Source organism: Gracilinanus agilis, chromosome 3 (assembly GCF_016433145.1).
Source record: "Gracilinanus agilis isolate LMUSP501 chromosome 3, AgileGrace, whole genome shotgun sequence".
Taxonomy (NCBI): domain Eukaryota; kingdom Metazoa; phylum Chordata; class Mammalia; order Didelphimorphia; family Didelphidae; genus Gracilinanus; species Gracilinanus agilis.
In genome coordinates this window covers 245892114-245910281 of record NC_058132.1, presented here as the reverse complement: position 1 = coordinate 245910281, position 18168 = coordinate 245892114, and the positions used below count along the sequence as shown (strand labels likewise).

Sequence of the window (18168 nt, the reverse complement as noted above, 5' to 3'; positions counted from 1 at the left end):
AAGATCGAGACTCTTTTCACCTAATCCCTGTAAAACCTCAAGTTAGTGTCAATATTCTTCAGTGGTTTGGGTTTCTAAAAATGCTTTAAAAATGTTATGGGTAAAAGTCTTTTCATAATCAATTTTCTGTGAGAAAGTTACACCCCTAAGAATGGTGTAATGGTTAAGAGCTTATGATTGGTCAATGATGCAGTAATGTTCCTTTCAGTTGTTTGAGAAAACTTTTCCATATATAATATTGGAATGGATTCTCAATAAAATCTGAACTTGTGGCAGATCCCTTGTTCCGCTCGGTCCTTCTCGTGAATGCTGGCCCCAATCTGTCCTTCCTTCCTTCTTATCTCACTTTCCTTTTAAGAGCTGGTCTTCATGGTAAGTTGACCATATCTCTCCAGATGTAACGGATCTCAAATGCAATAATTCATCACCTATCACCTTAACACATGATGCCCGAACAGGAACTTGATTTTGTTTAAATTGATTGGACTTCTCTGTCTTAAGTACAAAGATTCTTTTCTATAGTAAGTTTCCAAGGAGCTGCTATAGCAAGGTACACATTTACATGGGGCAGACAACATGCATCTTAGAGCATGATTCAAGCAAAAGAAAAACAATTTTATTTTCTTTAATGCTGATTTGCTAAAGAAGAAATCTTTATTCAACTTTTGATGTGTGTATATATGCACCCCACTCATATACATATAGATACAGATATACTGGCATTGTTGTTTGAATTTAAATTCATTTTGAGTTGTTAGTAAATTCACACTACACAACATCTTTTAACTGTTCAAAAGACAAAAATATGTTCAAATTTACTAATTAAATTCCTTCCATCAAGAAATTCATAACCATAAAGGTTCGTTTATTGGTAAATAGATTTTTTTAAATATTCAAATGCTAGAATTCTAGGAAATTCAAAATTTTATGTATTAGAAAAAAAAGAAATCTTCAGGATTTAGAAGAATGTGCCTTAATATGCAAAAGACTCATAGGAAGTCAACATCCAGTATCCAGTTCTGTTCTACCAAAACTTGCACAGAAATATCAGAACCTAAGAACTTATTTTCAAAATTTTAATGTTACAGAGGAGTTTTACGGTTCACAAAGCTTGGCAAAAGTGACATTTCTTGACCTAAATAATCAAAAACAAAAAACAGGTGTCAGATATTGAGTGAAATTTTCAGTCTCATATTTTCGAAAATTTTAAGAAACTTGTATGCCTCAAAAGGTTCCAGATAGACTCTAAAACCTGATGGAGCCTAGAAAACCCCATTCCTTCAGAATAAAAGCTGACTTCACATCAAAGGCATGCATCTCGCCAAAAGCAATATGAATCATGAGACCTTCTGGAAATTCCATTCATTTCATGGCAACATCAAATAAGCTTTCTTCATTCAGCATATGCAGCAGCTACATTTTGCAGTTCTAAAGTTTCCCTTCTTTCTGATTTTCCCCCATACATTTCACAGTAAAGTCTCAAAGCTTTTAATGAAAGAAAACTAACAATCTATCCAAGAAGCATCTTCTATCATTCTTGTATTTGGCCCAAGCCAGTTGTTTAAATTCTTAAAGAAAAAGCTACAAGAAAAGAATTCATCACAACAATCTGCTAAAATAAGTCAATGCAAAACAGTACCTAACTAGATTCTTATCACAATTTTCATTTTTTTTAAAACTATAACATTGCAAACAACTGTAACTGTCTCCATGATAGTCCCTAATAATTGCGTGCAAAACATGACAAATTCTGGCTTCCGGGTTAAGATGGCGGCAGAGTAAAAAGCAGCAACTTAACCTCTCCTAACCCACACATATAGGACTCCTCAAGAGGACATAAAAACAAATCCAGTCGAATGAAGGGACCCCACAACAAGGTGCAGCGTTGAAGGTACATGGGATCAGGGCATTCCCATGCTATAAGGGGGTGAAACAAATCTCACTAAAACATGAGCTGAGCAACCCCCTTCGCCCCCCACACATAGGAACAACTCCAGTGCACAAGAGTTAGAGCAAGTTTGGGGTATCCATTAAGTTCTTGGCAGCTACCTGGAATCACCAGGGCCTGCTCCTGTGAGCAGCAAGACTTAAAACCCCAAGAGGCTAAAGAACGAGACTTTGAACACAGACCTTGAACTCAGGTGCGGACACAAGTGTGGACGCTGACCCTGAGCCCAGGTGAGGACATTGGGTGGGGGCCCAGTGCAGAGGGGTGCATGACTGTAGAAGCAGCACCCTGAGACTATTAAAGGACCTTCGGACAGAGGAACAAGCAAGGGGACCACCAGGAGGCTTAACCCTGAGAACAACTAGACTTGAGATCTCAGAAGCCTAAAGAGTGCAAACAGACCCTGGGTGTGAGGATAAACCTGAGAGGTCACTCAGCTAACAATGGCAAGCCAGTCACAAGAACCCCAAAAGATAAAGATCAAGAAGAAATCTTTAACACTCAAAAACTTTTACACAGAAAAAATCCAGACAACAGAGCAAATAGCAGGAGAACAAACAAGTAATCATATCCAAACCTTTCCAAAAAAAAATGAAAATTTAGCTCAAATCTAAGATCATGAGAAATATGGAAGAAATTTGGCAAATTGGGAAATAGCTCAAAAGGAAAGTAACAGGTTAAAAGACAGAAACTCCCAATTGGAAACCAAAATTAAATAGCTGGAAAACAGGATAGATCAAACAAAAAAGGGAAATCATGAAATTATAACAGAAAACCAGTCTCTAAAGACAAGAATTGGGCAAGTAGAAGTCAATGATCGCTCAAGACAGCAAGAACGAATAAAGCAAAGTCAAAAGACTGATAAAATAGAAGGAAACATGAAATATCTCATTGAGAAATTGACAGATCAAGAAAAGAGGTCGAGAAGAGATAATTTGAGAATCACTGGTCTTCCTGAAAAAGCAGAAATTAATAGAAATTTGGACTCCATACTAAAAGAAATTATTCAGCAAAACTGCACTGAAGTTCTACAACAAGAGGGCAATATAGACATTGAAAGGATCCATAGATCACCCTCTACACTAAACCCTGAAAAGACAACCTTCAAGAATATAATAGCCAAATTCAAGAGCTTCCAAGTAAAAGAAAAAAATTTTACAAGAAGCCAGAGACAATTCAGATATCAAGGAGCACCAATCAGGATCACACAGGATCTGGCAGCCTCCACACTACAAGACCGCAAAGCTTGGAATATGATATTCAGAAAGGCAAGAGAACGGGATCTACAACCAAGGATCGCCTACCCATCCAAACTGAAGATATACTTCCAGGGGAAAGTATGGGCATTCAACAAGATAGAAGATTTCCAAGTATTTGCACAGAAAAGACCAGGACTAAATGGAAAGTTCGGTATCCAACCACAAAAACCAAGAGAAACATGAAAAGGTAAATAAGAAACAGTGGGGAAAGAAAGAAAACTTATTTTTAAATTTTCCTCTTTAAGGGCTTCAATAAGATCTAATTATTCGTATTCCTATACGGAGAAATATTATTTGTAATTCTCTGTAGTGAACTCTATCCACTAATATAGTAATTAGAAGAATTATTCACAGGGAGAGGTTGGAGTACTAAATGGTCTAAGATGATATGGGGGTGGGTGGGAAAGAGGGTGGTGAATAGTAGATGGCAACAAGAGAAACAAATAAATAAGAAAAATAGGATATTCTATTACACACAAAGAGGGCATGGGAATGGGAAGGGATGAATACTATTATAAGAAGGAGAGGAAGAGAGCATTAAGAGGTAATATTTAAACCTTACTCTCAGCAGAATCAACCCTGAGAAGGAAGAGTAGCTATATCCATTGGGATATAGAAGTCTATCTAACCATACTGAGAAAGTCAGACGGGATTAACCAAGGGGAGCACGGGAGTGGGGAGGTCAAAAAAGGGAAGGGAGGAGAGGGGAGGTGGGAATTCATTAGGCCTTAAAAAATAAAAAGAGGGGAATAATAAGGGAGGTGGTAGAAAGGGAAGTAAATCAAGAGAGGGCACAAGGGGGAGTGGTCTAAAAAGAAGGGTTAAAACTAGGAGAGGATACTAAAATGTTGGGGAATACATAACTGATAATTATAACTCCAAATATGAATGGGATGAACTCGCCAATAAAACGGAAGAAAATAGCAGAGGGGATTAGAAACCAAAATCCTACCATATGTTGTCTACAAGAAACACATATGAGGCAGGTGGACATATACAGGTTTAAGGTGAAGGGCTGGAGCAAAATCTTTTGGGCTTCAAATGAGAAAAAGAAGGCAGGAGTGGCAAATCATGATTTCTGACAAAGCCAAAGTAAAAATAGATATGATTAAAAAAAGACAGGGAAGGTCATTACATCCTGATTAAAGGCAGTATAGACAATGAGGAAATAACACTACTCAATACATATGCACCAAATGGCACAGCATCCAAATTCCTAAAGGAGAAACTGGCAGAGCTCAAGAAGGAAATAGATAGTAAAACCATACTAGTGGGAAATCTAAACATTCCTCTTTCAGATCTAGATAAATCAAACCAAAAAATAAATAATTAAGAGATAAGAGAGGTAAATGCAATCCTAGAAAAATTAGATTTAATAGATATGTGGAGAAAAATAAATACGGACAAAAAGGAATACGTCTTCTTTTCAGCTGCAGATGGTACATTCACAAAGATTGACCATGTAATAGGGCATAGAAACATTACAAATAAATGCAAAAGAGAAGAAATAATAAATGTAACCTTCTCAGATCACAATATAATAAAAATAATTATTAGTACATTGGCAGGCAAATCAAAAACTAATTGGAAATTAAATAATACGATTCTCCAAAACCAGTTAATTAAAGAAGAAATCATAGAAACAATCAATAATTTCATTGAAGAGAAAGACAATGATGAAACATCCTACCAAACTCTGTGGGATGCAGCTAAGACAGTACTCAGGGGAAATTTATGTCCTTAAGTGCATATATTAACAAATCAAAGAGGACAAAGATCAATGAACTAGGCATGCTAATTAAAAAATTAGAAAAGAAACAAATTAAAAATCCCCAGCTAAAGACCAAATTAGAGATTATAAAAATTAAAGAAGAAATCAATAAAATTGAAAGCAAAACTATTTTTGAATAAAAACTATTGAATTAATAAATAAGACTAGAAGCTGGTACTTTGAAAAAACAAATAAAATTGACAAAGTACTGGTCAATCTAATTAAAAAAAGGAAAGAGGAAACGAAATCATCAGTATCAAAGGTGAAAAGAGAGACCTCACCTCTAATGAAGAGGAAATCAAGGCAATCATTAAAGACTATTTTGCGCATGGGTCGGGGTGGACATGATTAAGGATGTGGACTCGAAACTACCACACCAATGCAACTACCAACAATTTGGAAACAGGTCTTGATCAAGGACACATGACAAAACCAGTGGAAATGTGCATCAGCCATAGGTGGGGGGAGTGCGGGGGGTGACGGGGAAAGTAGGAGCATGAATCATATAACCATGTTAAAAATGAATATTAATAAATGTTTAAATTTTTAAAAAAAAGTAAGGGTTTTAAAAAAAGATAATAAAATCATGATGTCCACTAAAAAAAAAAAAAAACTATTTTGCCCAATTATATGGCAATAAAATATAGCAATCTAGGTGAGATGGATGAATATTTACAAAAATATAAATTACCTAGATTAACAGTAGAAGAAATAGAATACTTAATCCCATATCAGAAAAAGAAAATGAACAAGCCATCAAAGAACTCCTTAGAAAAAATCCCCAAGACCAGATGGATTCACAAGTGAATTCTATCAGACATTCAAAGAGCAACTAATCCCAATACTATACAAATTATTTGATATAATAAGCAAAGAAGGAATTCTACCAAACTCCTTTTATGATACAAATATGGTACTGATCCCAAAGCCAGGTTGATCAAAAACAGAAAGAAAACTATAGACCAATCTCCTTAATGAACATAGATGCAAAAATCTTAAACAGAATACTAGCAAAAAGACTCCAGCAAGTGATCAAGAGGATTATAAATCCCGCCATGATCAGGTGGGATTTATACCATGTGTAAATAGAATTAGCTCTAGTCCATTCATAGCCTAAACTCTACCTATGATATCAGCCCCGCCTCCCTCAGTGGGGTGGGGGATGAGTTACCCACACGTGACAATAAGTAACAAATCAAGAACAAGGGACTGCCCTTTGGGCAGTCCAAATCAGTGTAGAAGCTGCCATATGTCCACTTGAATTAGAGGTGGACCCACAGGAAGTGCCAAGAGACACTTTCTCTTTAAGTATATTGGTTACTTCCTGTTGAGGGAGTTCCCGCTTTGAACTTGGCCCCGAAGGATCTCTGAGGAGACCTCAGGCAGCTTCTACTCAGAATGGTCACGTGGGTAAGTTAGGATGACTTCCTTAGGCCTACCTTGGCATTTCCAAACTCTACCTTTATGTAGGCTCCGGCCTACTTGATTGCTAGGTCTTGAGACTTGTAGTCTCATTTATTTAGCCTTCTAACCTTCTCTCTCCGTCCAGACCGCTGCAGGCCTGGACTAGACTCTCCCTCACTCTATCTCCTTACCTTTTACCTTCCTAATTGTAAATAAACTACCTTAAACCCAGTCCTGACTTGGGTCTAATTTAATTACGGAATCAATCTGAATTGTTGATTCCTGGAGGCCACACTTTAAATATATATCTATAAATACCTAAAATCTCCCTCTTACAACCAGGAATGCAAGGTTGGTTCAATATAAGGAAAACCATTCACATAATTGACCATATCAACAAGGAAACCAACAAAAATCACATGATTATCTCAATAGATGCTGAAAAAGCCTTTGACAAAATACAATGTCCATTCCTATTAAAAACATTAGAAATAAGGAATAGAAGGTCCTTTCCTAAAAATTATAAACAGCATATATCTAAAACCATGAATAAGCATTATATGCAATGGGGATAAATTAGGAGCCTTCCCAATAAGATCAGGCGTGAAACAAGGATGCTCACTGTCACCTCTATTATTTAACATTGTACTAGAAACACTAGCAGTAGCAATTAGAGAAGAAAAAGAAATTGAAGATGTTAAAATAGGCAATGAGGAGCTATCACTCTTTCCAGATGATATGATGGTCTACTTAAAAAATCCTAGAGAATCAACTAAAAAGCTAATAGAAATAATCAAAAACTTTAGTAAAGTTGCAGGATACAAAATAAATGCACATAAATCATCAGCATTTCTATATATCTCCAACACATCACAACAGCAAGAGGTAAAAAGAGAAACACCATTTTAAATCACCCTAGACAATATAAAATACTTAGGAATCTGTCTACCAAACCAAACACAGGAATCATATGATTCTACAAAAAACACTTTCCAAACAATTAAAACTAGATCTAAACAATTGGAAAAACATTGATTGCTCATGGTTAGGATGAGCTAACATAATAAAAATGACCATTCTACTCAAATTAATTTACCTATTTAGTGCCATACCTATTAAACTACCAAAAACTTTTTTACTGAATTAGAAAAAAAATATAACAAAGTTCATTTGGAATAACAAAAGATCAAGAATATCAAGGGAAATAATGAAAAAAAATGAAGGAAGGTGGCCTAGCAGTACCAGATATTAAACTATACTATAAAGCAGCAGTCATCAAAACAATATGGTACTGGCTAAGAGACAGAAGGGAGGGTGAGTGGAATAGACTTGGGGTAAGTGATGTCAGCAAGATAAACCCAAAGAGCCCAACTTTTGGGACAAAAATTCACTTTTTGACAAAAACTGTTGGGAAAATTGGAAAACAATATGGGAGAGATTAGGTTTAGATCAACATCTCACACCCTACACCAAGACAAATTCAGAATGGGTGAATTACTTGAATATAATGAAGGAAACTATAAGTAAATTAAGTAAACACAGACTAGTATAACTTGTCAGATCTCTGGGAAAGGGAAAATTTTAAAACCAAGCAAGAGTTAGAAAAAATTACAAAATGTAAAATAAATAATTTTGATTATATTAAATTAAAAAGATTTATACAAACAAAAACAATGCAACCAAAATCAGAAGGGAAACAACAAACTGGGGAAAAATCTTTATAGCAAAAAACTCTGACAGAGGTCTAATTACTCAAATATACAAGGAGTTAAATCAATTATATAAAAAATCAAGCCATTGCCCAATTGATAAATGGGCAAGAGACATGAATAGGCAATTTTCAGGTAAAGAAATCAAAAGTATCAATAAGCACATGAGAAAATGGTCTACATCTCTATTAATTAGAGAAATGCAAATCAAAACAACTCTGAGGTACCTCCTCACACCTAATAGATTGGCTAAAATGAGAGAAGGGGAGAGTAATGAATGTTGGAGGGGATGTGGCAAAATTGGGACATTAATGCATTGCTGGTAGAGTTGTGAACTGATCCAACCATTCTGGATAGCAATTTGGAACTATGCTCAAAGAGCTCTAAAGGACTGCCTGCTCTTTGATCCAGCTATAGCATTGCTGGGTTTGTACCCCAAAGAGATCATAGATAAACAGACTTGTACAAAAATATCTATAGCTGTGTTATTTGTGGTGGCAAATAACTGTAAAACGAGGGTATGCCCTTCAATTGAGGAATGGCTGAACAAATTGTGGTATATGCTGGTGATGGTATACTATTGTGCTCAAAGGAATAATAAACTGGAGGAATTCCATGTAAACCGGAAAGACCTCCAAGGAATTGATGCAAAGTGAAAGGAGCAAAACCAGAAGAACACTGTACACAGAGACTGATACACTGTGGTAAAATCGAATGTAATGGAGTTCTGTACTGGCAGCAATGCAATGTCTCAGGACAATTCTGAGGTATGGTAAAGAACACTACCCACATTCAGAGGAAGAACTGCAAGAGTGGAAACCCAGTAGAAAAACAACAGCTTGAACACATAGGTTGATGCGGACATGGTTGGGGATGTACACCTGAAACGACCAGACGAATGCAACTATCAATAATATGTAAATAAGTCTTTGATTGATCACACATGTTATAACCAGTGGAAATGGGGGGGGGGGGGGGGGGCGCGGAGGGGAAAGTAAAAGCAAGAATCATGTAACCATGGAAAATTTTTCTAAAAAAATAAAATATTTAAATCTAAATCTAAAAAAAAAAAAAAAAAGACAAATTCTCCCAATCTTAAATTTAAAAATAGGCAGTAATATGTCTAAAAAGGGCATTAAAAATGTACTTGGAATACAAGTTAAATAGCAGACATGCTCATACCTTCAGTCAACTGATTCGCTTGTGAAATCATACTTCCTAGTTGCAGAGGACCCATAGAACTCTGACTTTCCAAAAACGGTCTCTTCTCAAAACTGAACTCTGGAAGTCTTGGAGCCTGTGGTCTAGTTTTTCTTGCAGGGTTCAGAAAGAAACAATATGCGCACCGAAATGCTACAAAGAATTAGAAAATTAACCTTCTTGGGATTGTGGTTTAAGAAATGGATAATTCACAAGAATGAGTTTATAAATATACAAAGAATTACTTATTCCTTCTAACCTCAATATTCACCATTTTGATATTAAGAAAGATATTTTAACAAAAGCGTGACTAAGAAAATTAATTTTAAAGATTATCCTAAAAGTAGAGAAAACATTAAATTACAATTTGCCAAATAGGAAATCAAAACATAAAACATGTGTAATGGTGTTATCAGCACCATATAAGCAAATAATAATATAGCTGAATTCATCATTTGAGCACTATAAAAAGCACATAATTCTAATGGTTTGAATGAGTTTTTTGATATATGCTCTGAGGAAGGCGTTAACAATCTCTTAAAATGTCATAATCAAGAGATGATTATTTAATAGTAGTACATCTCACTAAGCTGTCTTTTCTGCTTTGTCTGTGATAAGTAACTTTTGTCCAAATCTTTGGTAGCTCAGCTTCTTCAATAAAGAAATTGAAAGGTCAACCTGCCTAGTACATATGTTCAGAGGTACAGTAAGCCACCATAATGAGGTGGTATTATATTAAGTTTTCATAGAACTAAAAGTAAAAAGCAATTAATTCTTATCTAGCCAAAGCAGTTCTTACCAATGTATTCAAACTCTTCCTTCAAAGCCATGCCATTATGAGAAAAACACTGTTGACATATAAGAGCATACCTAAGCCAATAAGAAAAAAGTTATCAATTACAGATTTACAGAAAGCTAAAATATTAGGAGTTAACTATTTCCTAGCATTGTTACAAATCTCTTAAACATAGTTAAATGTCTAACAACAAGAAATTAAATATCTTCTTTAAAAAAATTATAAAGAAAATTTTACTCATCTTAAGACAACTAAGAGCCAATAAGAAAAATGCAATGACCAGCTAACTTAATAAGAGTGACATCTAACATTTTAAAGTTTTTGAAGTATGTCTGCAAACAGATTACCTTATTGAAGGTTCACAACAACCCTATGAGATAGGTGCACAAGTATGATCAGCCCCATTTTGTAGATGAGGAAAACTGAAGTTCAGAAAGATTAGGTGACTTCCATAATGTCACAGAGCTGATAATTCTCAGGCACAGGATTTGAACTCAGTTATGTTCTGACTTTAAATCCAATATCACATCCATTATGCTACAGTCTCCTTTTCTTGACCTTTATTTAAAATTTCAAAGTTAGCACACAGGGAGCACTTTGACAAAGCTTTAAAAAACAGGTGAAGCCTGTTTTGTTTTCTTTGCATATTTGAGTATAATTAACTGTTGAAGAGTGCTTCTTGTCTCTCCAGTCAGATTACAAACATTTTTAAATCAAGAACTTTATATCTCTTCTCATAACAACAGCTCATGGTAACGAACCCTTTTACATTTGATTTAGAAAGCACTTTCCTCAAGTCTTTTTCCTCGAGTGTATGAAAGTGAAAAAAAGGAAAATCCAGAATCATGTGGGATGGAGGAAACGCATTTAAAAATAGAATAATTAAAATTAAGTTATAGGAAACTTGAAAAGTCCTTTCTTTGGTCCATAAAGAATCAGAATCACAGAATCTTAACATATATGAAACCTGGATTAGAGACAAGAGAATTTGCAGATTCGCAGAATCAAAGTAAAAACTAATGACCAACTAATCCAACTACCAAGATTGAGAGAAGAGGCTTAGACAGATTAAATAATTTTCCTGAGAATGAAGAATAAATGTCAAATTCAGAACTAGAACCCAGGTCTTCTGACTCGCAGTCCATTCTTCCACCCCTCCTCCCAATTACATAACATTGGCTCTTTCAACTAAAACACAATGTCTTAATTATTATTCCAGACAAATCAACAACTAACTTATTTTAAAGTGATGCAAGTACAAGAATGAACCACTTCTGGGGGCAGCTGGTGGCTCAGTGGATTGAGAGCCAGGCCTAGAGATGAGAGGTCCTAGGTTCAAATCTGACCTCAGACACTTACTAGCTGTGTGACCCTGGGCACGTCACTTGACCCCCATTGCCTAGCCCTTACTGATCTGCCTTGGAACTAATACATAGTATCGATTTCAAGACGGAAGGTATGGGTTGTTTTAAAAAAAAAAAAAAAAAGAATGCACCACTTCTGACTGTTGATATTCTTTCTGAGTTCATTTCAATTTACTCATTACTCATGTAACTACTCATGTTTTGCCCTTGATATGCCAGAAACATCCACACTAGCCATCACTGCACAAATTCTTAATATGCTGACAGTCTGTTATCTTAGATATTCAGGTACTTCATAGGCCATTTCTGGAAGTCATGTGAAGAAATGGGCAAAGTTCTAAGCTTAGAATCAGATGGCCAAAGTCTGAATCTCCCTTCTGACTCTTCCCAACTCTGTGACCATGGGACAAATCACTTAATCCCCTGAGCCTCAGCCTTCTTCTAGGTAATGTATGCTTTGTAGCAATGTGCACACTACCTGTATCACTAGGCTGTTTCTGGAAAAGTCCTTTGAAAACTTAAAAGCACTTCCCAATTTGCATACTCAGCCTTTGCTTTTTCTCCTTTAAGATAATAACTTTATTTTTATGCTTCCTATTTCCAGACATTTAATTTAATTAATTTAGTCTTTCTTCCAAATACTCTTGAAATTCTCCATATCTCTCAAACAGCTGGGAGTTCAAAATTAGAAAAAGTGATCTACTAAGAATTTAATTAATGCCAAATATTGCCAGTCTTTATATATTTCTACTTAAACAATTATATATTATATAAGTTGAAGAGAAGCAACATGATATTAGAGAAAGAGATATGAACTATATAGCACCCAGAGTCTAGTCTCAGCTCCACTAGAAACTTACTATTTGCCTGTGGATATCTCTTTTACCTCTATGGGACTCAGGTTCTTCACCTATGTAAAGTACAGGATTGTACTAGATGACCTTGGGGTAGGGAGTGGAAGCCCTATCCTGGACTACAGTCTCCTATTATACAGGCCTACTTATGTGGGCAACTCTGGCCAAGTTACTTTACTGTTTTAAGCCTTAGTTTCCTTATCTACAAAAGGAGAGTAAAGTTCTTATGATCCACCTCAGAGTTTATAAACCATAAAGCACTTTATAATGTAAGAGCACTATAAGGGTAGTAAGCTTCTTTTTCTGCCCTAAATATGTTACTATGGATTTCACCTACCCAATTTCATATTACCAGCCAGGATTTTAGGGAGTTTTACCTTTGCACAAAGCTTTCTATGCATTATTTCATTTGAGCCTCACTATAATACTACAAGGCAGATCCTACTACTATGCCTATTTTACAGAGGAGATTGAAATTAATAGTTTAAGTGATTTACCCAAGGTCACAAAGCTATTCAATGTCTGAAAAAGGATTCAAGCACTATAACTCTGACTTAACAAATATATTATATCCTATCTAACCTCTGATTTTTAATTCAATTGTTGGGGCTACCTAAACACTTAAGATATATACTTCATTATCCCCATGACTGCCAAAAATATCAATCAGTATAGCATCATTTGTTATAGCCTCAAAGACTACCATGGTATTTCCCCAGATCTAAGTGTTTTAATAAAAAGTATTTCATTTCTCTAATGTACCTAAAATCAAAGTGAAAGCAATAAAAGAAAAATCTTCAATTAGGGTTGATTTTTCACAAAAAAAGAAAAAAGAAAGAATTTAAAATGTACTATTATTAAAAGGCAAAAACAACTAGATTTATGCCCTTTCCCCAGGATTGTAAAATACTATTAAAGTAAATAGGAGTGACAGAATTCTAGAACTGGCATTCAGGAAAAACAAAGCTGGTCATGATATTTAAATGCCTTCTTCATCTATAGTGCTAGTAAATATTACCTGTTCTGTGGACCATCACCAACTAGGTACTCAACAATTCTATCCAGAGCACCTCTTTCTCGAGGAAGAATGGGTCTTACTAATGGTGGACCAGGAGGATGAAGACCTAGCAAAGAATTAAATGAAATTATCAAACCAAGTATAGCAGGTAAGTAATAATGCTTGTTCCAAAGTAAAAAATTTTCATACCCTCTAAAAAGTCAATTCTCAAAAAATTTCCCTTAATTTATAAATGTAGTTAAGTAAAAGGAGAGTTTAAAATGCCAATGATATTCATTTTTAAAAGTCAGCTTACAGTCAGTAAACTACAAAGGAGGAAAGTGACTTGGACTATCAGTTAAACTTATACTACTGAACAGTTTTACATAACTGTTTTGAGACAAATACTTTGTGGGAGAGTCATTTGGGTATCTTTGGAAGCCTCATATAAAACAAAAATGTATCAATAAAAATTAAAAATCAGTTCTGATGTTTCTAAATGGGCTTTTAGATATGAAAATTTTAAATATAAAAATCAAAATAAATTCTTAAAAATATCGATATAATGATTTTCATTAAATCTACTCTAGACATCAAGACTTACCACAAATAAAAACTTTTGTATGATAATACCATTGGCAAAATTGACTGCTAATGAATGATATGATTCTGGATCCCATTTAAACTAGTCATGGACACAGCTCCTGCCCCTTAAGAGCTTATCAGTTAAACTAAACAAAAATCACACTAAATTTTTTTAAAAATACTAGCAGAGGAAGACCCAAAGAGCTGCATATTGCTAAGTAATTTACCAAATAAATGCTGTATGCTGATGTTTTATATAAGTATTTTAAAACTAATATGTTCTCATGATAATGAAAAATAAAATAACCACAAAACCACAATGAGGAAGGGGAAACAATCTTCAGTATCAGGTTCTCAGGAAATTTTTCCTGAAAATAGGTTTTTGACAGAGAACTAAAGATGGTAAAAAGATGGAAGGTGCACTATAATCCATGGAAAGTAAGGTTTGCCACTGTGAGCCAGACAGAATGAAAAGGAAGGGGGAAAAGAGGGAAAAGCAGCGCAAGCAAAGTTAAGATAATTTAGTGAAGCCTTAAGAGAAATGCTTGAAACTGTGAGGACACTATCCTGGATGTAGAAGGTTAACTAGTGCAAGGTTTTCAACAAAGAAATGGCATATTTAAATTGGTGGCAACTGATACAACTTTAAAGCATTCAAGATGGCCTTGAAGGAAAGCAGTATCATATCAGAAGGAGAAAAAAATAGGACTAATTTTACAACTAAAAGAAAGAAAATCTAGTGGTTATCACTTTCCAGAAAAAAGGGCACAATTGAGATTCTGAAACAATAGTATAAACCAAATAAGTTTATAAAAATAAACAGCCCTTTATAAAGGCTAGTAAACTCCTTTATCATTACTATTAAACCTCAAAGCAAATAGCATATCACTCTTTACCTAAGATAAAATTATTGAAATTATTTATTTCAGTTGAAAGGGATACATACCAAATAAGCTGTTTGAGAAAAAAAAAAACTTTAAAGATTACTTTAGTACTTTCAAGTATGTTACTTTTATGTGCAAATGGTTAAAGATTCCACAAAGAAACCAAAGCACATAAAATAATATATTTCATTAGATTTTCTTCAATTACTTGCATACTAATAACTCTCAAACCAGGGATCTTCATACTCATGCTGTTATGAACAACAGTGATTAATATAAACATCAAAAGCAATCATTGTAGGAAGACTGGTCATTTTAGCAAAGCTTGGCAAACTCTCAACTACCTGCTGGTTATTAATTTTCAAACATATGGGAGCTCTGTGGTAATACATGTTAAATTGATTCTCTTCTACCAAATACACTTAATGAAAAAAATGAATTATTAATCTTTGCTTCTTTATTAGAAATCATTTCATCATCTCTTTAAAAATTCATATTTTAAAAGCAATGCATAAACTTAGAGATAAACATAGCTTCTTTTACGAAGACAACTTTTGACACCTCTGATGATGTATTTATATTCTCATGAATTTAAGCCATGATTTCTAAAATAATATCTTCATTTTTATATAAACTTGTTAAAAAATTCCCACCTTAAAAACTAGCTTCTCATTCATGTATCTGAATCCATGACAGAATTGTTTTATCATAACTACTTTTTAATGATTAGGAACAAAAATGTTATTATTTTGTCTAAAAATCTATATGTATACTTCAAGAAATCATGCTGACCTAGAAATTCTCCCACAAAACAATTTGAACACTAAACTTTTATGTCATGATAGTCTGAAGCAATTAAGATGACATATTAAATTTTTTCACTGAACTTTTATTCAGGTTTAAAATATACTCCTTATAAGGCGTTCATTATATGCCAAATATAAACAAATTTGAATTACCTTTAAAAATAAAATTCATACAACAGACCTCAAAAGACTTATTGTAGAGTGACTTAATAATGCTCTTTTCAAATTTATCCCTTAATCACTCTTTTCCAGTTTTCCAAAATATGAGCATACTCTTTGGCGATAAGAAAGAAAACATTATTGCCACAAAAGCAATAGATAAAGATACTTATCACTTCTTACTCACCATAAGTATGCTCGTTATTTATTCTGAACTATTATTTGGTTTTCAACTGAAAGAGCAAAGTTAGTACTAAGTGTTTTTGGTGAATTTTGATTTATCAAACATGAATCTAACCAGAATAAATTAACTTAAAATAAAATTTTGACTTTTCTCAAAGTCCGTAACCTAATATTAAAACCTAATGTGAACCAATGGACTTCTCCATTCCACTTACTACGTAAAAGCATATTTCAAATACAATATACTTAGAAGTTGGGAGTCTCTAAAAGAACTACCCCATCGCTATCAAATTTGATTTTTTTAAATGCAAATAAACAAAATAATTATAAACATATCACTAGTTGATAGAAGCTATGATTGAAAAATCTGGAACTCCATTGGGCAGCAAGGTGACACAGCAGACAGAGTCCCTGGCCTGGAGTCAGGAGGACCTGAATTCAAATCAGGTCTCAGACACATTCTGGCTGTGTGACCCTGGGCAAGTCATTTGATGCCTCAGTTTCCTCAACTGTAAAATGAACTAGAAAAGGAAATGGCAAACCATTACAGTATCTCTGCCAAGAAAACCCCAAATGGGGTCACAAAGAATCTATCCCCACACACACACACAAAAAAAAAAATACTCCACTACCTTGAAAAACAACTTCCAATACTACAAAAAATAAAAAGCAGGCAATGGTTGAAGACAGAGTACTGTACACAGTGTATGGGTGTCCTTCCTGAAATTAAATTTTAAGTAAGTTGTCAAAATTCATGCTAAAAAAATATGTTCAGGGTGTAGGAAAAAACAACACAAATTTATTCTGAAGGTGTTGCTTCTATGTCTGATTTATATAAATCTGGAGCTTTCTAAACTTGGAACATAAAAAGGTACACTATACTGTTGACTACAGAATGCTGCAAAGTTTTATTGCCATTTAAACAAAGAAGCCATAACAGTTAAATGAGCTCAAGCAATAGGTTTCAGTATCACAAGGTGCCAGCTGTAAAGAGTTATGGCTAATTGAATATGGAACTCCCGCTTAATCAGATAACTGCTCTGCTATTTCCAAATGAAATGCCATTTCCATACTGTCTGAAAATGGCCTGTTTTATTGGTAACCAGAGAAAACAATATAAACTGTAAATAACATTAAGTGCTCTGTTTACCCATTCCAGGCATTGAAGTAGCAGGGGATCCAAGACGCCTTGGTAACACATTTGACTGTAAGGCTGGAGCAACAGCTCTTTCTGGTGGTCCACCAGGAGCTGAAGTATCCTTTTGTGGACCAGGAGATCCTGGAACTTGTAAAGGTGATCCTTGATTCGGACTTGCTGGTGTTGATGGAGAAAGGTTTCTTTGAGCTGTAGTCCGCTGACGGATTTCTGACAGGAACAGGTATATGATCAATTTAATGACCAATACCATATTACAAGACATTAATTAACCAATACCACAAACTCTTGCCAATCAGTGTTTTAAATTATAAAGTACAAGTATTAAGGCATTATAAGGTCAAACAGCAGGATTCTATGAAAAATTATGCAGAAAATTTATCAAAAGTCAGGGAAGGTATCCTCATTTTAATGCTGCAGTACAATTACCCATTGTCTTCTCATCACACTTACAAAAAGGATCATATATTAATACTCAATTCTTTTAAAAATAAATGCAAGAAAATCATTAGTTCAATTACATATGTTGTTATTCATGTCTTAAGTTTTTTATAAAAAGATTCTTTAACAGTGTCTGGTATATAGTAGGCACTTAATAAAAGCTTCTTGATTGATCTGTAATCTTACTAATATGTGATAAAAGGGGGGAAGTTCAGTCAAAATTAATAAAAAGCCCAAATGTTAAGGTTATTTTGTCTAAGAAAGTTTCATTTTATTAAAAAAAGATGCACTTAAAACTGTTCCTCCCTGCTTCCCTATCCCCTCATTTTTTAGGAATAACAATCATTTATAATGAGCATTTCAATGCAAATTATACAGAGCCAAGCACCTTTAAGACTATTTAACTTAAATCTAAAGGCTGTTTTTTGCTACTTCCACTATGTTTTACACTATTAATTTGTTTTCTCAGTATCCTCAGCACTGAGCACAATCAATGTCTGGCACATATTAGTAAGTTCTTAATAAATGTTTACTAAAGGACTAAAAAAATTATATTTAATAAGCTCAACAAAAATTGATCTCTTCTATTCCTTACAGTATCTAGGAAATCTTCGTATACACATAACTCTGTTGCTTCCTCTCCTATTTTCTA

General features: G+C 34.3%; 1 protein-coding gene across 1 annotated transcript in view; it reads right to left on the bottom strand.

The window, feature by feature from the left end:
* The window catches only part of LNPK (lunapark, ER junction formation factor), a 91527-nt gene that overhangs the window by 10236 nt on the left and 63123 nt on the right, over positions 1–18168 (bottom strand). The window contains exons 8-11 of the mRNA XM_044669773.1: positions 17070–17285; positions 13324–13429; positions 10091–10161; positions 9274–9444 (exon numbers count right to left, since the gene is read on the bottom strand). Of these exons, the coding sequence (XP_044525708.1) occupies positions 9274–9444; positions 10091–10161; positions 13324–13429; positions 17070–17285 (564 nt within the window). The remainder of the gene's footprint in view (positions 1–9273; positions 9445–10090; positions 10162–13323; positions 13430–17069; positions 17286–18168) is intronic.